Below are 20,928 nucleotides of genomic sequence, written 5' to 3'. Positions count from 1 at the left end.
CATTATAGTGGGTAGGCGTAAGACGATCAGGATTTTTGGGACCGATCACCAATTAGTGAATTTAAATAAATCGATCACCGATCCGATCACGTCTTCTTTGTCCACGCTCCGTTTCTTAAACTCGGCATGCTCCTCCTTGTGTTCCTTATCGTGCCTGATTACATTTGTGGTGTTGAAACATTTTTGCGGATGCTCCCCCACGAGGTACTTTAATGTTGCACAAATTGCAAATAGCCTGCGTTTTATCGGTCTCATTTACTCTGACGAAGTCCCACACCGACATGTTGGTTTGAATCCGACAGCTAATGATTCAAGATTAAAAAACTTTATTGTCCGTCACATCATGACAGGGCTCAAAACTAGCGGATCCAAACAAACATGTCAGTGGTGTGGAATTTCTTCGGATTAAATGAGACAGATAAAACACAAACCATCTGCAATCTATGCAACGGGAGCATCTGCAAAAAGTTTCAACACAACAATGTCGACATTGATCGGATCGGCAAAAAAGACATTACAGCCGATCTCACAAATTGCATAAAATGCAAAATATCGGCAGATCCGATATAGCCGATCAGATTGGCGGAAAGCCTAATAGTGGGTGACTTTAATATTCATGTTGATGTCGATAATGATAGCCTTAGCACAGTGTTTATCTCATTATTAGACTAAATTGGCTTATCTCAGAGTGTGAATAAACCCACTAACTGTCTTAACCACAACTTCAACCTTGTTCTGGCATATGGCATCAAAATGTAACATTTAATAGTTTTTCCACGACATCCTATTTTAGCAGACCCTTACTTAATAACTTTACATTCTTATTACTGGACTACGCATCTTGTTGAAAGTGCTGCAGGCTTACTGCGAATGACTCTCAACTCCATTGCTTAGGAAAGAGATAAAACAAAAGAGGTTAGCTCTGTGTATAACTCTTTTCCTCAGTTAGCATTTCTTTACTAGATATGTTCAATCAGTCCTTAGTAACAGGATATGTACCACAGTCCTTTAAAGTAGCTGTAACAAAAACTCTTCTTAAAAAGCGTTGTCTTGATTCAAACGTCTTAGCCAACTATAGATCTATATCTAACCTATAAATCTTAAGGACTGTCATTCTGAAATTAACAGTGCACCATCACATCCTATAACAGACACTATAACAGTGAATTGGCATTAAAAAACTGAATAAAACTAGTTTAAATCCAATTTATCAGAGCAGTTACAGTTTGTACACATTAATGATAAAACCTCAGGGTTCAGTGCTTGGACTAATACTACTCACTTTATATATGCTTTCTTTAGGTAATGTGATGATGATGATGATGATGATATCCAATTATATCTCTCAATGAAGCCAGATGAGTCCGATCAGTTAACTAAACTCAAAGAAAACCGTAAGGACATGAAGAAATGGATGACCTGCAACTTTCTGCGACTGAACTCAAACAAAACTTAGTTACTGTGATGCACATGGTATTGGACTGCTTTAGGATACAACATTTTCAGGGCGGGAATTAGTGCCCAGATCGAACGTATCCAGAGACACAAAATTCCCTTCTCTCCTAGGCTTTTTGTCTTAGGCGATCTTCACTTCTTCGGGGTATCAGCCCCTTAGATGCAAAGTGGATTCACAGTGCTCATGCTGGGACGCAAACTAATCAAGTGTGAATGGAAGACCTAGGAGGCTCGCTCTGTCAATCCCTGGTTTAGTCAGATTGGTCATCTGGTAGCACTGGAAAAGCTGACATTCAGATTTATGAAGTACTGACCTACGGTGGCCGACCGGGGCCAACCGCTTAATTTGGGGGAGAACAGCTGCAAGTACAGAAACGATGCAAACTCCAAAACAAACAAAAGTCAAAACAAATACAACTAAAAAATCGCGCTGCAAATAAAAAACACGCTGCAAGAAACAAAAAAAAATGCATAAACGTCAAACGCGCTGCAAATAAGGAAATGATGCAAAGCCAGAAACGATGCAAATCAAGAAAACACCTGCATTAAGAAAAATACTGCATAACCAGTCACTACAACGGAAGTGCCCCAAATCTACAGGGGGCGCTCTAGGTTATCTCGACTCAACGGGAGGCAGGTATAAAGGGAGAGAGTGAGACCACTGAGGGTCAGTGCCATGCCCATTCTGCTGTGAATGAAAGCGTCTCTGTCAAAAGTTGTGGAGAAACAAAACTCATTACATTAAAAGGTCTCAGCTTGTTAAGGAGTATGACACAGGTGGTATTAAAACTCCACAATTTTAATCTATGGTCGGCACCTTTAGAGTGAACTGGTTAAAATCTTGTCCGTCACAGCCAGACTCCATGTGGTTCCACACTCCACGGTCCTTGTTTAAGAAAATAGGATGTTTACATTTTATTTTGAAATGTGATTTTGAGGTGAACAAGATCCCTATAAAGCTGTCCAATTTTCATAAACAGATTCTTAATTTTTGGAAGATGATATTTACCCACAATTTCTTCCTCATAATTCAACTTTATAGAACAACAGAGTAATTACAATTAATAGAAAATCAGTCTTTAAAAGTACCTGGTTTGAAAGAGGCATTATTTTTGTAACTGATTGAATGGATAGTAATGGTATCTTTTTGAATTACACAGACTTTATAGAAAAATACAATTTAAATAGTTCTCAAAGAGAATATAAAAAAATGTGTAGTGTGATTCCTCTACCTTTGTCTCACTTAATTCATAACTTTTTAATATATAATAATGCTTTAACAGTATTACCAAATCAATTGATCGGAGAATGTAATCTGACTGATAAAAAATGTAGTAATAAGTTTATTGTTAGTGCTCTGAAATCCAGATTGTTTCTTGATTATTGCAGAGGGATCATTTGGCACAGTTCTAATTTGGTTAATTCAGCTACATTGAACAAAGCGTATTCTAAATTTATTAAATGGCCTATTTTGCCTTAAGTTAAAGAAACTCATTTCAAAAACATAAACAAAATGTATCCTGTGGATTAAATTCGAGGTGGATCAATGTTCCTTCTGCAATGAAGAGAATGAAACACTGGAACATTTATTTTTTCAATGTCCTATATCACAATGTTTTTGATCAGACATTAAAAATTGGGTGTCACTAGAAATTAAAGATGTGCCATCTTTTGAACTATGTCATATTATTTTCTACATGGATGATTTGGCTTTTTCTGTTTCGGACATTATTAATATCATTTTATTACTGGGTAAATGTCATATTCACTGCTCAAAATGGAGAAACTGTAAGCCCTCCTTCCCTGGATTTATTAATGATTTTAAGATTTTCTTTTCATGTTGCAAGAAAAATAAGTGCTGGACACATTATTTTAATTTTTGACTTTCCTTTCTTGTCTCTGCTCCGATATGTTGATTTAAATGCCTAATTTACATGGAAACTTATGTGCACTTTATTTGTTTTAGTTTTTTTGTTTTGTTTTTCCTTTTCCTTACATGAATCCCCCAATTTTTATTTTATATTTTTATATAGTATTTAACTTTAAAAAAAAAAAAAAGTCTGTCAAAAGTGACTACCTAGAGCGCCCCCTGTAGGTTTGGGGCACTTCCATTGTAGTGACTGGTTTTTCTCTATGCAGCGTTTCTCTTAATGCAGGTGTTTTCTTGATTTGCATCGTTTCTGGCTTTGCATCATTTCCTTATTTGCAGCGTGTTTGACGTTTATGCATTTGTTTTTGTTTCTTGCAGCATGTTTTTTATTTGCAGCGTGTTTTTGTAGTTGTATTTGTTTTGACTTTTGTTTGTGTTTTGGAGTTTGCATCGTTTCTGTACTTGCAGCTGTTCTCCCCCAAATGAAGTGGTTGGCCCCGGTCGGCCACCGTACTGACCTAGTACCTATCCACATTGAAATGGAATGTTTGGGTAACCCACATTAAGGACTCTGATGGAGGATTGACTCATATACAAGTGTCTTGTCCTCAATCTTATTGTTTACCATTGTAAAACATTTTCTTTTCTTTACCTCATTTTATGACATCTTTGTTTTTTTGGTTTTTGTTTTTTGCGTCTTTTTTTCTCCATTACTTTTTTCCTGTTACTATTTAGGTTCTGTCTGCACTGCAAATACTTCCCCATGCTTCCCTTTTTCACCAGTTATGAGTTTACTTAATTTAATGCATTATTCTTATGAAGGGAATGTTCTATACAGTTCATGTATTGTTTGTCTTTGTAATGCATTGATGAAAATTATAATAAAACTATAAATCTCAAAACAAAACTGAAGTTACTGTGCTTGGCCCTAAACATAATAGAAACATCTTATCTAATGATATAACTCCAACACCAACATAAGGACTCTAGGCGTTAGTTACCTTTGATCAGGATATGTCCTTCAAATCCCACATACAACACATTTCAAGGACTACCTTTTTTTCTTTTACCTATGAAACATTGCAAAAATCAGCCACATCTTGTTTAAAAATAATGCAGAAAACCTAGTCCATGCATTCATTACTTCTAGGCTGGATTTTTGCAATTCATTATTATCAGGCTGCCCTAGCAGGTTTCTATCCAAAATTCAGCTGCATGTGTACTGAACAAAAAGTTAAAAAAGTAAAAAGGTATCATATTGCTCCCATTTTAGCATCACTGCACTGGCTTCCTGTAAAATCCAGAATATAAGTTAAAATCCTTCTCCTCACCTACACTACATAGTCCATAATGGTCAGGCACCATCATATCTTAAAGAGCTCCTAGTACCCGACCACCCCAGTAGAACATTGCACTCCCAGAATGCAGGCTTACTTGTGGTTCCTAGTCTCTCCAAAAGTAGAATGGGAGGCAGAGCTTTCAACTATCAGGCTTTTCTCCTGTGGAACCATCTTCCAGATCCTGTCCAGTGGCCAAGCAACCCTCTCTAAATTTAAGAGTAGGCTTAAAACCTTTAATCTTTGATAAAGCTTATAGTTATAGCCCCTAGTTATGCTGCTATAGCTCTAGACTGCCAGGGGCCTTCCCATGATGCACTGAGCTCCTTCTATCCTCCACCCCCTCTCTATCTGTTCACATTCATGTACCATTAATGAATGTTAATAACTTAAATTCTTCCCAAGAGTTTTTGTGCTCTCTCATCTCACTGGGGGATGCAGAAGCCAGTCAGCCAGATGTCAACTCTGTCCTTGACATCAATGTATTGTGCTCTTATTATTATCATCATTAGTCATACTTCTGTTATTACCATTGTTGTTGTTACTGTGCCTTTCTGTGTCTCTCTCTTCTCTCTCCCTCTCCTCTCTCACTCTCTCTCGCTTCTCTCTCATGTCTTCTTTCACACTCAACCCAACTGATCAAGGCTGATGATCACCAAGAGCCTAGTTCTACTCGAGGTTTCCTCCTGTTAAAGGGGTGTTTTTCCTTGTTGCTGTTGCCTGGTGTTTGTGCATGGGGGAATGCTGGGTCTTTTTTAATTAAATCAAAGAATGTGGTCTAGACCTTGAGATAATTTTGCTGTGATGTGGCACCATATAAATAAAATTCAGTTGAATCCAGTTGCCGTACTCCTGGTATTTTACATCAACTACAAAGGAATACATCTGGATCTCAAAACTCATCACTTTCCCTAACCACAACTTCCATGGAGAAGGAAAGGCCCTCTCTGTCCTTTAACTCCAGGGAGCAGATGAGCACACCAACAATGGCACATAGTGCTATAAAAAACACAAGGAGGAGCCAAAGACCATAGACCACAGACACTGGGGAGCAGTCAATTCCAAAATGCCAGATGATGAGCTGGGTGAATCATATCACTTTGCACAAAGCCTTGTGTCATGTTGTACAGACTTAACAGGAGACAACAAGCTAAACTAGGCAAAATGATTCACTTTCCACTGCACACACCTATACCCCCACTCAAATATCACAGGGCACTCCAATCACACCTCCAGTAGACTTTTGGTCAATTACCCATCCCCCACAAAACATCACAGGACTAAAAGGCTGATTCACTGAAATGTCCTCCAGCTATGACCCACAATGGGAAGACACAAACACTGGGGGGTTTTAACTACACAGACCTTCAGTAGATATGAAAGTGTTAATTTGTTTTCAAAATGCCTCTTTTTAACTTTTGCTGTTTAAAAAAAGTTGAAACGTTATTTAATTTATTATTTTGAATGTAATTTTGATTTAATATCTTGCTTACCTCAGTCCAACAGAAAGTTTCTGCCCAGGTTCTATGGCAGCTCTGTAATTTGTTGATTGTCTGGTCAGTTTAGGGCCAATGAGCTTGACAGTCATCTGAAAATACTGATGATGGTGTTGGCTGTCCAGCCTCAATTCAGCCACAAGATAATAAAAAAAACTCTTGCTGTCTCCTTTGTTGGTTGAGGGCATACACCCCATCTAGCTGCTTCTACTTCTACCCCTTCTCTGTAGTAGGAGAAGAAATGCAAGTGTTCTCCTCCTGCCAACTGGCACTGCATGTCAAATATAGATAAAATATAATTATGAGAATTAATGTACTTTTAACAACTAAAACACAGCCACAAATCTTTGACCCATTTTGTTCATAACTGGACTTTTAACTGCATTACCTTTGTCTGTTGGCTACAGCACAACAAAGCAGTACATAACTATAAACACAATATTCAACGATTAAACCGAACAAATAAAAGAAACTATTTAACCACATAGGCCTACTTACCCATGGTAGAAGCACAAAAATTAAGGAGAAATTACCAAATTAACAGCAAGTCAACGTCGGACAGGCAAAGTAACCTTGTTTTCTTAATACATCCATGGTTGTAACGTAGATTATTGTGTGCTCTCGCGATTCCTTTGTGATCTTGCAATTCTAGTATGATCTCACAAATCCAGCAGTGCCGCAAGGTACAGGCAGTGCTCCACTTCTGAAACGCTCCTGGTGGGGTATGACATCATGTGATGGACGAACAAAACCATGTCACAGTGGAAAAATGACGTAGCTGTGCTTAACGGAATCAAGGTGTTAGGGATGCTTACCCTGGTCATAAGTGTGACAACCTGAGTCTTATTTCAAATTAACTGACTTTTTGATACTTTTTGAATTATCTGACTGCACAAAGTAGGAAATGATCTGTTGTTGCAAGTTTTACCAGTAGCTTTCCCGTGAATGAATATCACTGAGACAAAAAAAAAAGTTTTATCAGTGGTAAATGCGCCTATGTAGTGCAAACACAATCAGGAATAATCATGAGCATAGGTGTAGGATTTGTATACATGTTCTTACCGTGGTGAGTTGAATCCACTGTCAACAGTGACAGAGCTAGAGTCCATACTGTCCAGTCTGGCAGAGTGGGCTGACTGCTGATTCTGACTGGGTTCTGGTAGGTTCTCTTTAGCACCAGGGAAGGTGAGGGTTCTTTCAAACCTTCTATGTAGATCCCTCTCTTTCTCTCTTTCTAATAACCACTGCATTGTCCCTGCCCCTCCTCCGCTTATCCCAACAACACCTCCAGTCTTCTCATCCTCTCCTCTGCTTTTAGTCCCCCCCTCCTCAAGTTCATCATCATCTGATACATTGTAGTAGTCAAAGGAGGCCTCTGCAGTACTGGTTGTGGGTTCAATTCCCTGTGGAGGAGCAGACTGTGTGGCCACCAGAGGTTTGGGGGCATCAAAGGCCTCCTGGGAATCAAGTGCATCGCAGGATGAGGACAGAGTGGAGGAGGCGGGGGCAGGGGGTTTTCTCAGGGAGCTGTATCCAGGTAAAGGGAGGCTGGGAGGAGGTTTGAAGAGTGTGTCTTTACTAAAGATCTCCTTACGTTTCTCTTGACCAGAGGAGGCACTGTGGGAAGGTCGTCCATTAGGGAGAGGGGGATCAGGGATAGAGAGAGGTATTGGAGGCAGGCTGCCACCTTTAGGTCCCACCTTTGACAAGTCCTCCTTGCTTTCTGGAGGATGGGGTGTCTGCCTGTCTGTTTGCCTGTCAGTGCTGCCCAGTTTTAACCCATCATGGCTACTTTTGCCAAGAGTTCCCAGTGGGCTTGCTGCTGTGTGTACAGCCTCAGAAGAACTGGAGCATTGGAAGTAATTGTCGGGAGGGACAGAGGTGGGCAGTGGTTTGGTTGAGTATGCCGGCAGGTTGTCCCTGCTCTTACTCTTACTCTTTTCTAAGCTCTTGCCACCATCCAACCCCAGGGAGTTCCCAGACAGCTTAGCCGAGGGGGGAGTGGCACGAGAGTAGTGAGAAGAGCTCTGATTGGCTCGCAGGGTTCCATCATCAGTATAGTAACGGCTCCGGTCCTCATAGTAATTGGGTGGTCCAATCAACCCAGCTCCAAGTGGTCCTTTAGAATTGTCCATGGATCTAGATCGTTCCTTGGCCTTGTCACTGCGTTCATTCCTGGACTTCCTCTCCTGTGTGTGGGACTGTGAGCGGTGGACTTTGGAGTGGTGGGCTGATGGGCCATGGCTTGGCTCAGGGAAAGGCATTTCCGTCCTCCGTTTGGCAAGCTCTCCAGACACATCCCACTCAGGTGTGACAGGTAGATGGGAGGAGTCGAGGATGTTGGGGTTGCTGTGTGCTAGGTGAAGCCGCGCCCGCTGCCGCTCCATGGCCAGTGCATGCTCCCTCGGAGACCGAGCCAGTGATGACGAGTAGGCTCTGTAGTCCCTGTCGATTAGCTCCAAATGGGAACTGTCGCTTGGCTCACCACGGGGTGCCCTTGTCTTGCTATGTGAGCGACTGAGTTTGGTCTGAGACTGCTTCCTGTGTCTACCCCCACTTCTCCTACTCCTAGAGCTCTGATTTGCTGACGATGCTTTGTTCCTCTGAGCGCGCTCTTCTTCAAGGCGCTTCATGACCGCTGTATGCCGGGCAAGGTTCTCCACGGTGAGGTCAGGGTTTATTCTGCGGATAATTTCCATCTCTATGTGGCGTGGGAGCTGACTAGGTGCCTCCTCATCACGGAGTGGCCATTCTTCAGGTGGAAACTGTGCAGAGAAGGTGGCCAGCTGCTTGGCTTTGTCCTTCTTAAAGCTCAGACGGAACAGCTTCAAACCAAACTTCCGATTTCCTGTACCAGTTCCTCCACCTGTCTGTTTATCTAGCTCTCCAGTTCCACCCCCCCCACCTCCTCCGCCTCCTCCCCCTCCTCGATGCTTGGTGAGCGTGTCCGTCTTGAAGGGGAACCCGAGGGTGCTGCGGCTCTTTTCTGTGTTACCTCCTGCTTGCTGAGGAGGTGTCTGTGGAGAGTGCAGGGACGAATATGCCTCCCGGTGGTCTTTGGGGGATCTGCGCTGCAGGGTGGTGTGGTGGCTAGGGGGGTCGTCTCCACGGTAACTGTTGTTGTAAAAAGAATCTCCACCTCCTCCGCAACCTCCACTGTGGTTCTGGCTGGACTTGGGGTGTGTTCGATCTTGCACGCCTCCAGAAGTGGAAGGGGTGATGGTACCAGAGAGAGGGGAGGTGCACTGCGTCTGCTGATGCTGTTGTTGGTTCTGATGTTGCTGCTGTTGGTGTCGTTCAGTGGAACGCTCGTCTAAATGGTACCACTTGGAACTGGTTCGGATTAGGCTCGGAGTGATAAAGTAAGTCTGAGGGGTTACAATAAAATATCCGTCAGGAGTTGGGTAGATCTTCCGCTCACGGACCAACATGCTTAGTGTGTGGTGCAGAACCTCCTCTGTTGGAGTGGGAACACCTGAGCAAAACAAAAAGCAGTGATATTTCACATTAGATTCTCTTCATGAGATTTATTCTCAAGAATCCACACCTAAGGAGATTTATCTTTCTAGGTTATGATTATGTGTAAGGCAAGGCCAGATATGGCTTTGTTTATTTATATAGCATATTGCAGTAGCAAGGCAATTCAAATTACTTTATATAAAACATTACATTGAGAAGTGTAAAAGAAATACATCATAAAAGGACATTTAAATACAATTGTAAAGTCATTACACAATCTAAAATAAAATAAAACTCAATATAAAAGTCAAAATAAAAGTCAATTGAAGCTGAGCTCTGACTTAAATTGTTCGTCCTTGGCTTCAAAAACAATTACTTCAGTGTTTTCTTTGTTTAATTCAACAAATTTCTGGCACATCCAATAACTGATTCCTTCAACGCACTTACTTACTTATTATGGTAACATATTTTGCTGTTTTCCACAGTAAGAAGGATTCAAACCAATGTATTACTGTGCCATAAATTCCCACCAAGTTTTCCAGTTGGTCTAGTATGTTGTGGTTGACCATGTTGAATGCAGCACTGAGGTGCAGTGATTTTATGATACAGAGGCACTAACTGCTTGTCCAGTTTTCTGGATTTTGTAAGTGAAGAAGGACGCTAATTAATTGTGGACCCTGGAGAATAAAAGTTCAGAAGCTACTGACACAGGAGGGGTGCAAATTAACAATGACATTGAGGCCCTCTACAGGAAAGGACAGAGCAGGCTGGCCTTTCTGAGGAGGCTCAGGCCCTTTAATGTGTGCACTTGGCTGCAACAGATGTTCTACCAGTCTGTGGTGGCAAGTGGCATCTTCTTTGCCGCAGTGTGCAGGGGAGGTGGTATCGGAAAGCCAGCTCTGTAGTGGGGATGGAACTGAACAGTGACAGAGAGGAGGATGAGAGGAGAGCTGGAAGCTATCACGGACAATCCCTCTCATCCTCTCTATGCCGAGCTGAGGCAGCTCAGGAGCACGTTCAGCCACAGACTCATTCAGCCACGTGCCTCACAGTGTTTGGGGGCTCTTTCGTACCATCAGACATCAGACTGTACAACACCACAGCTCCCAGTACCTCCCACTCACACTAAAAAAGACTGATGCTGTCCTTACCCTGTTAATCCCAGGAACATTGCCCACATGTATATAATCTCAGGAACTTCTGCATATTGCACATTTATTTACACAGAGACTGTTCACTCTTACGCTGCTACTTTTTTCTCACTATACTGATGTGTCAATTTCAAATTTCTCCAATGGAGGATCAATAAAGATGCATCTTATCTCTACCTTATCTTAAGTTAGCCTGTCGACAGTAACAAACAAGGCACATACATTATTATTGTTATTGGTGAGGAGGTCAGGGAAGAAGGACCGCCTTGTATTTCTCAGTTCCAAATTATACATGAAGTCTCTCTGTAGATGTCATAATGAACCTGGAATTAGTTTTTGTGCCATCTGCATTCAGCTTTTGAACACTCTTTTTTCTATTCTGACCAGCACAGCATTTCTCTGGAGATCTTTTCTTACCAGAGACAACCTTCACCTTAGTGGGCGCAATGGCATCATTAACATTTTTAATTTTTGCTCATTGACTGAGACCAAAGTGGAGGCAAGTGTGGAAGAGAAAGATGTATTTGTTTTCAGTAATATAGTGTTTTTTTAATTGCCTCTGTTTGTGGATAGAGATAGCACTCTCAAAGATAACACAGGAATGAGCAGACAGAACAACATCGACCCGAACAGCTGCACTGTTATCTTGGTCTAACCAAGTTTCAGTTAAAAACATAAAATCAAGAGTGCTTGACAATGAAATCATTATGCAATGTTTTTCCTGCCACAGATTGGATGTTAAATAATGCTAAATTTAGTGTGTTTAATGTTTGGGGGAGGGATCATCACAGGCAGTTGAAACTCTTCTTTAATGTTCTGATTACTTTCATGTATAAAGCTCTTCTTCAAGGTTTCTGTTGCGCTGTTACAGTTTTTTCTGACAGCTTAGGCGCTATTTTTGAAACTATAGGCTACTTTGCCAAACTGTACACACTAACCACAAAACCTTACACCAAACCAGCAAAATATTATACATCTCATGCAAAAACAAACTATTCTTGCAATACTCTTCAAACTCTTACAGTACAGTACACACAAACCATCATTTGAATAAGCACACAAAGCACCAACTACACACTGATAATATAAATGAAGAACACTTGTGGCTTTTGCTTTTTATATGTGCAGGGAAGAAGTTTGTCATCAACAGGTATCCAAATGTGTAAAGTACTGATCTGCATTCTGAACATAATATACTTTCAATACAAATAAGGGGAAAAGTTATTTTTTTCTCAAAATGTTCAAACACCCCTGAAATGCACAGTATAAGAAAAAAAACCCATTTGTGTTAGAAAAAAAAGAACAAAAAAATGAGGCTAAATCGTATCATCTTTGTGGCTCTGGCCATAAGACTTCATGTACATTACAGTATAGTGTTCAAGCTCTGATTTGTAAATGAATTGATTTTCAAAAAGTGTTCAAAGGACTGCCTTTTTTCATCTGCGTAATATTACCAAAATCAGACACATTCTGTCTCAAAATGATGCTGAAAAACTAATCCATGCATTTCTATACTGGATTACTGTAAGTCATTATTGTCAGGCTGTCCTAAAAAGTCTCTAAAGACTCGCCAGCTGGTTCAGAATGCAGCTGCTCGCATACTGACAAAAACTAGAAAGAGAGATCATGTTACTCCTATTTTAGCTTCACTGCATTGGCTTCCTGTAAAATCTAGAATAGAATTCAAAATCAATCTCCTCACTTTAAGTTATTAATGATCAGGCTCCATCATATCTAGTTTACGCTGCTATAGGCTTAGACTGCCGGGGGACTCCCATGATGCACTGAGCTCTTTTCTTTTCTCTCCTCCTCCCTCTCTCCCTCTCTCTATCCATCCATCTATATCCATTAACATTCATGTACTATTAATGCATTCACTAACCTAAACTTCTTCCCCGGAGTTGTCTGTGCTTTCTCGTCTCACAGGTAATCTGGGCCTGTAGACGTCCGGATGACAGATTCCAGTCCCGGACCTACTAGCTTCAATGTTGATTTTCAATCTGCTTCTCTCTCTTCTATCCTTTCTCTCTCTCCTCTCTACCCCAACCGGTCGAGGCAGATGACCGCCTACTTTGAGCATGGTTCTGCCTGAGGTTTCTTCCCTTTAAAAGGGAGGTTTTTTTTACAACTGGATTACGGACGACATGTCCACTAGGTGGCTCGGTATGGGAAAAAAAACATGTGCGCAGATACAATTGGCAGCACTGCCATTTTCTAGTCATAAGGCTAGTGAGAAACTTATGGGTAAGTGGTCTAAGGTATGTCCACCAGCTCTTCCAATCCAGCCATCTTAAATCATTTGAACAGCTCAGAGAGGAGTTTGGACTGCCTAGGACTGACTTTTTTTAGGTATCTTCAAATAAGACACCTTTTGTTAAAACATAAAGACTGGGATAAAATCAGAAGCCCATCACCATTGGAACTTTTCTGTATAAGAATTCAAAACAAGTGCGTGAGTAAATTAATTTCCGGCTTATACCAAACCCTACTCCTAATGGACTGTAATGATACCAAATACATTAAATTGAAGTGGGAGGCAAAACTCCAACTAAATATTTCTGAAGAAGAGTGGACCAGTGTTTGCACTGAAGCTCACAAGGTGACAAACTCCAACTTGTGGCGAGAATATAAGTGGAAGGTTATAAGTAGATTTTTTAAGACTCTGCAAATAACAGCTAAGGCGGACACGACCCCCACAAGTGAGTGCTGGAGGAAATGTGGGGAACAAATGGGTAACCACACACATATTTTTTGGGCATGCCCAAAGGTGCGTAAATTTTGGGAAGATGTTTACAAGGATATTGATAATATATTTGAAAGAGAAATCCCACGAGACTTCAAAACTGCCATATTAGGAGTTAAAACTGAAGGGCTTGAGGGTAGGAAAAATATTTATCTTCTCCAGATATTATTAACTGCTGCTAAAAAAGTTATCACAATCAACTGGCTGCAGAGCTTGGCCCCAAATCACCAGCAGTGGCGGTCTAAAATAAGGAAGATTTATGCAATGGAGAAGATTACACCCTTAGTCAGATTACAAAGTGAGCAATTTCTCATGAAATGGGCACTTCTTGAGTGCATAGGTTTTTAAATCCGGTTTAAATGTGACAATGAGTTTGTAAGGGTGTTATGTGTGAATATAGCCTATGCAATACCCCCCCCCCCTTTTTTAATTTTAAAAATGTCTCTCTCCCCTGTGTCATCTTCTTTTTCTTTCACTTTTATTAGTCCTTTTCTGTTGAAGTTTTATTAGTGTATCATTTGCTCCCCTTCTTGTTTTGCTGTCTTCTTAGTGAACCAACACTATTGTCACAAAATGATTACATTGTGAATTTGTTATGTGTTACCCACATTAACATTATGATGCTGTAACTGTCTCACAACTCTGTTCAATAAAAACAATAAGTTGCAAAAAAAAGTTTTTTCTTGCCACTGTCACCAAGTGCTTGCTCATGTGAGAATGTTGGATCTCTTTAAATTAAAGAGTACGGTCTAGACCTACTCTATGTGTAAAGTGCCTTGAGATGACTTTTGTTGTGATTTGGCGCTACATAAATAAAGAATGAATGATTGATTGATTGATTGATTGATTGATTGATTCACATGTGTCAATGTGGAAAGGAAATTGGCAAAATAGTGCAGCAATGTAGAGACCAATGTTTACAGTTTAGCTAGAAGTGTGTTATTAAATTGCAAACTGAGTTTAAAGCAGAGAGTTTTCTTTAAAGTTTTGCAAAAAGTGTGTTATACTGTAATATTACAGTGTAAATCACAGAATGGCATTCAGTGTTAATGGTTTTCAAAGACAGAGCTTCAAGAATCACTTTTAGTGTTTAAACATTCAGAAAAAAAGTAATGTCTTCCTCCTGTTTTTATTTTTGATTCTGATTTACTCGTGATTTGTTAAGAAATCCATCTGCCTTAAAAAAATCCATCTGCCTTAAAAAGATATCTGCAGTTCCAGAAAAAGTTGAATTGCCAATCAAGTGCAGGGAATGGACAGTACATGCAGTTGAAAGGCATGTGCTCAGTGCCAACAGTCTGTCACTGATAAACACCTCATTTAGGGAGCTGACTGTGTTCAGCAGATCAATAAAATATTCATTTTTCATACTCTTGTTTCAGAAATCATTGCTTCTTAAGTACACTATAATGTTTTTCACAGCTGAATTGAAAAACATTATAGTAATCTTGCATATTGTACTGCCAAATATGCAGGATTCTTTCTATCATTTCAGAGAACATGTCCTTGGGAAAACAGTGTGTAGATTGGAAGAATCTAAAAGCTATGTGTTGTCTCTACAATCAAAGAGTTTAAGAGATAAATTGGGTCGTCCACAAATCACAAGGTTGCCACCCACTTCATGTACTGATTTGCCAGGTGTGTGGAGATAAAAAGTGGGCAGGATTTTAATAATTTTTAACAAGACCTCTTTTTTCATTCTTCACACAACTTCTAATGTCACTGTCTACATTTAAAACGGACTGCAACACTATGAACAGGACAAAAAAAAACTCCTATACCAGTTTACAAGACCCATCACATTTCTAAACAGTGAAATTAAGTGAAATGTGCTTGAAGACAGTTGTAAAATCCTGAAACCTGGCTCGATGAGTTCTTCCTGGATAGTTCATTACAAGTGCAAGGCTTCCATCTACCCTGAGAGGTCTGAATAAAAGAATTATTGGGGAAAACAAAGGGAGGTGGAACCTGCTTTTACTTACATGGAAGTTGGAAACATATATTACAGTGTTAAAATCTCTCTATTCATGAACTGCAAACCTTTCTCCTGCCCAGTGTTTAACATCCCACTTCAGGTCTATGTTAGTGAGGCATGCAGATGAGTGCAAGCTGGTACAGAGAAAAAGATGTTTCATCAGTCATATGGGCACACGTGATTTGATTGAATATGTAAAGTAAAAAAAAAGCTTAAAATTTGCATTCCTATCACACACAGACACACACACCAAAAAAGACCACTATCACTAGTAAGCTACACTTCCAAAATATGGTTAAGGAGGAGAAAATGTGTTCATGATCTGCTCCATCAGGTTACTATAGTTCATGTACACTCGTCCCCTGTTGACGTAACCCATGTTAACCTGGTTTCTCTGAGTAACCTGGTAACTTAAATGGCACGGCTGGTGATTTTCAATATTTTAATATAGCCAACATGTGCAGAGCCAAACCAACAATGACCTGATCGCCTGATATATCTTATTCCTCTATGCTATCCATTGTTGTCCAAAAACTAATACTACTGCACTGGATGACATGTTAATCTCTTTAGATTAAAATAATGCTGTATAGCCTAATAAGGTGTTACAACTTTTTTCTTAATACCTTTTACTTCAAATCAGCTTTTTTAATTTGGACCGCTTGCCACTACATGCACAACTTCCAATTGTTCAACAAATATCATGCAACATGGCCCAATGAGCAAATAGATTTAGCTAAATAGCTGCCTAATAGCTGTTGAATAAAAAAAGACACTACAGGGTCAAATGATGAAATACTACAAATGTAAAGGCATTAACCAACCTCGGAAGGTTGTTCTAATCAATAATGGATACTTTTAAGTTGTTACTGATTATCTGTCAGAGGTATTTGAAAATGTATAACTACTGGGCAATAGATCCAGTTGTCTACTGTATTAGTTTATTTTCTTCACACAGACCTTTATTGCACGTCACCCACCATCTACCTCTTTCTTGCTTCATCTCTTGTCATCTATCCACTGTTGCTTTTAATAAAAGGCATAAGATGCCCCTCAAAATATAAAAAAACTCAATTATTAAACATGTTATAGACATTAAAATAACCATTCAGTGATTAAAATAAAACCACTATCAATTCACTAAATACAGTTATTGGAATAGTATAGGATATAGGAATCCTCAGGTGAGGTTTATGAAATTGTGAATGACAGGTGACCACGTGCAGTGCAGGCATTTAATTTTAATCATTTGGGATCCTCCCAGTTTTTTTAATCATTTATCCTCTCTGCTTCTCCCACTGTCAGTCTGGATGTATTACTGCCAGTTACATCATAGCAGCCTTTCAGCTCAGCCAAAATGATGCAACACCATGAGGGCAGACAAGCACGTGTAAACACACACACACACACACACACACACACACACACACACACACACACATACACACACACAAATAAATCCACAGTGTTTGTCCATCCCCTTCCTCTTCATCTTGTTGATAACAAGGCCAAACAAAGGAAAGGAGGTGGAGACGAAAGTATGCTGTCTGAATGCTGCTGTACTTAATTCAGGACATGAAAACATAAAGCTGATCACTGTCTGCTCTCAATATACTGGCATGAAGGGAAAACTTGTAGCAGCCATCTTCTGTTAAAGATAAGAAGAAGTGTGGGATCAATTCTACATATTCATTGTTGATTAAGGGTTCCAGGCCCATATTGGTTGGTTTCTGCCTGTAAAACTGAAGTCAGTGCACTGGAAGTGTTCCCAATGATCTAAAAAGTACAGTCAGTCAAAGTTGAAGCAGGAATGGAGTGCCTTGGTAGCCGAGTGGTTACAGTGCATGCCATATATATCCGCAACTGGTTCAAATCCGGCAAGGGACCTTTGTTGCATGTCGTACCCACTTCTCTCTCCCCTTGTTTCCTGTCAGCTTCTCTGCCACTAACTTACTATGAACGCAAAAATAACCCCCCAAAAAATTATAAAAAAGTTGAAACAGGAATCATATAATGGATGTGGATTGATATAGTGGAAGTTTACAATGAAGGATGGGTGATAATTTTACTGTTTGCCTTCATATAGGGAAATTAATACATGTTACTAACTTGGCTTCTTCCCCGGAGTTTTTGTGCTGTCTTGTTATCTTTGTTGTTGTTACTGTGCCTCTCTGTCTCCCTCTCTCATTCATTCTTTCTCTCTCAACCCAACAGGTCAGGGCAGTTGGCTGCCCACCTAGAGGCTGGTTCTGCTTCCTTGCTGTTGTCGCCAAGTGCTTGCTCATGGAGGAAGGCTGAGTTTCTTGAAATTTAATTAAAGAGTATAGTCTATAGTCTTTTGTTATGACTTGGTGCTATATCAATAAAAAGAAGGTTATGTATGTAACTATGGTTCTATGAATCCTGGATGACCGCCAGAGGTAGTGCTAGTACTGAATGTCTCCTTCTCACGCATGCACAAGTCGAGTGTTTATACCAATAAAGTCCCCTGTGACCCCTGATGACACGGTTAACCTATATATTTTGGCGGCCAGACACATAACTGCAGACGATGAAGTCGGGATGCCAAATCTGGCCCCCTAACTGAGACAGGAGATCCTCCCTGTCAGGGAGGCACCATGATGAGCTGCGGCAGAGCCTGTGCAGCAGAGGAAACCATGTCCTCCCTGTCCAGAAGGGGGCTACCAACAGCAGGAGGTCCCTGTAGGACCCTCTGCAGTATTGGAAGAATCAGAGGGATTGGTCGAAATGCATAAAGTTTACCCTCTGGCCAATCCAGAGGACTGGTTTCTTGTCAAGGAGAACCAGAGGGCACAATGGGTCGACTCCTCTGTGGCAATAAGATCTACCTCTCCCCTGCCGAAGATTTCCCAGATGTTGAGCACCACACCTCTGGATGAAGCTGCCACTCCCTCGGTGGTAGCTTGCAACAGGAAAGGAAGTCTGCAGCCTGATTCCATTCCCTGGGCAAAATCGCCCTCAGGCTAGCTAGGTGGGGAGTTTGAGGACTTTATGATGTTCACAGAATCATGAAACCTGCCACGTAGGTTTCAAATCATGAGCTCTTTCATCTGATACCACATTTGCCCAATATTTTGCCCCAACAGCTCAGTAGCGCCCCCTAAAGCCTTTTCCCACTTAGCATGTACTGACAAGCTCTAAAACTCACCAAATTGGACACACTCATCAAGACTCACGAATATTATTTTTTGGTATAAGCGCAACCTTTTAAGTGCCAAAATGACTCTACAGCGCCCCCTAGAACATTAAAAGTTGAAGCCTCGCCTTCTACATGCACGTACATGAACGAAATTTAGGATTCATATATATCATGACCAGACGCACAAAAAAGCCTCTTGGACCCATACCCTAAGTCCAACAGGAAGTCGGCCATCTTGGATCACAGGTGCATTTTTTCCGCCACAGGTGCATTTTTTCAGCCCTCGTACTTTAACGCACTCCTCCTGCAGTTTTGACTCCACAGACTTCAGATTGGAACTATATCATCCTCAGACCTTGATTATGTAAACTTGATGACAGATTTTACGTACGTTATACCAGGTGGGCGTGGCAGTCGTTTGTTTGTATAAACAAACAACTCCTTATAACTCCTCCATACATTGTCGGATGTTAATACATGCACTGCGTAAAATGTCACACCTGGTGACGCCGTTTCAATTTCAACATCATTGGGGGTGGGTGTGGCAAGGGGGCTCCATAGCGCCCCCTAACAGCAGGTCATGTGACCAAAAACTTTGTCTGATCTTCGTGAAATTTACAGGACTCATAGCATTCATGGGTAAACCCCCAAATTATTTTTTTCAAAATGTTCGCTCTAACAGGAAGTGAGTTATTGTGCATTTCCTGCGTCAATTTTCCCTTTTTCCCTCTGTGTTTAGAGGACTTTCCCGTCTTCACAGAATCACCAAATTGTACACATACGTCAACAGTCACACATATTGCCTACTGACAAAGTTTGGGATTTTTAAGTGAGAAAATGACTCCACAGCGCCCTCTGGAAGATTTCAAAGTTTAAGCCCCGCCTTCCACATTGACATAGAGAAATGAAAGCAGTAACGCCTATGTATAGTGTAAAGACGCACAAAAAAGCCTCTTGGACCCATACCCTAACTCCAACAGAAAGTCGACCATTATATGAATAACTTATCCAGTTTCATTTATGCTCTTGGTTTGCCATCTAGTGGAGACATTAACCCCATCACACAATGTTCCATTGAAGCAGCAGGAGCAAAGACCTTTACATGGCTGCTGTCAATGCCCTGCGACTGAGACAAGCACTGACATTTCTGCGTATGAAGACCTCTACCTGCGCGCCCTCCGACTGCGCCACAGTCCGACGTGCATGGATGTGTGAGGGCCCTTCGACACTGCTTGCAGTTTTAATTATTATTATTATAGTTTTACGCCTTTTTGACAGCCTAAACATGCCCCAAAACTCACCAAAACTTGCAATCTTGAATGTCCGATCCGGCCCAAATTTGCTATTTTAAATATCGCTGAAATGGCTGGATTAATAGCGCCCCCTAGAAAATTTAAAAAATCAAGCCCCTCGACTCAGATTGACGTAGACAAACAAAATTCGGGAAACACATGTATCGTGTAAAGACGCACTAAAAAGCCTCTTGGACCCATACCCTAAGTCCAACAGGAAGTCTGCCATCCAGGCAAACATGCCCCATGTTGATGATTTTTTGGCCCTTCACCCACATTCCGTTGTGCTGAGATGGTCACCCAGACTCATTTGTGGTCTTAGTTTGCCATCTAGTGGAGACATTAACCGCTGCACACAATGTTCACTTAAAGGCACAGGAGCAAAGACATCTACATGCAAGTTTTGACAGCCCTGCGACTGCCGCAAGCACCGACGTGCATGTACGGCGTTACAGTTGGGGGGGTAAACGGGGGGGTGCGAGGGCCCTTCGACACTGCTTGCAGTTTTAATTATTATTATTTTACCGCCTCTTTGAGCCTTAATTTGACCCCTTAAACCTGCTCCAAAACTCATCAAATTTGGAACGCACATCAGGTCTGGCGAAAAATTTGATAAAATGCAAAAACAAACAACATCAAACTCTCTAGCGCCACCTAGAAACACTTAAACGGCCACTACGCCTGATAGGAATGTCGTAGAAAGATCAAACCAAAACTAATTTGTTTTGTCTTATCAAGACCTACAAATCACGCGCGGACACCCCTGACCTTAATACAACAGGAAGTGCACAATTTGCTGTTACATGTGGGATTTTTGACGATTATTGGCCTCCGAGGGCGTTCATCGTGGTGGCTTCAAACTTAAATAGCTGACTTAGCACACCCTGCTGCACAAAAGTTATGAACAACTTTTTCATTACCTCGTCCGGTTTGGATTTTAGAAGCCCTCAAAGGTCAAGTGCCCAAAAACCCTCACCAAAACGCTCCCAT

The 20,928-nt window shown here is 41.0% G+C and overlaps 1 protein-coding gene across 2 annotated transcripts in view; it reads right to left on the bottom strand.

The window, feature by feature from the left end:
• The window catches only part of LOC133985502 (storkhead-box protein 2-like), a 165,193-nt gene that overhangs the window by 17,513 nt on the left and 126,752 nt on the right, over positions 1–20,928 (bottom strand). For both annotated transcript variants that reach the window (XM_062425160.1, XM_062425161.1), the window contains exon 3: positions 7,221–9,633. In XM_062425160.1, the coding sequence (XP_062281144.1) occupies positions 7,221–9,633 (2,413 nt within the window). The remainder of the gene's footprint in view (positions 1–7,220; positions 9,634–20,928) is intronic.

This window comes from Scomber scombrus, chromosome 9 (genome assembly GCF_963691925.1).
Source record: "Scomber scombrus chromosome 9, fScoSco1.1, whole genome shotgun sequence".
Lineage (NCBI taxonomy): Eukaryota > Metazoa > Chordata > Actinopteri > Scombriformes > Scombridae > Scomber > Scomber scombrus.
Note: the sequence above shows the minus strand (reverse complement) of the source record. Positions and strands in the feature narration are given on the sequence as shown.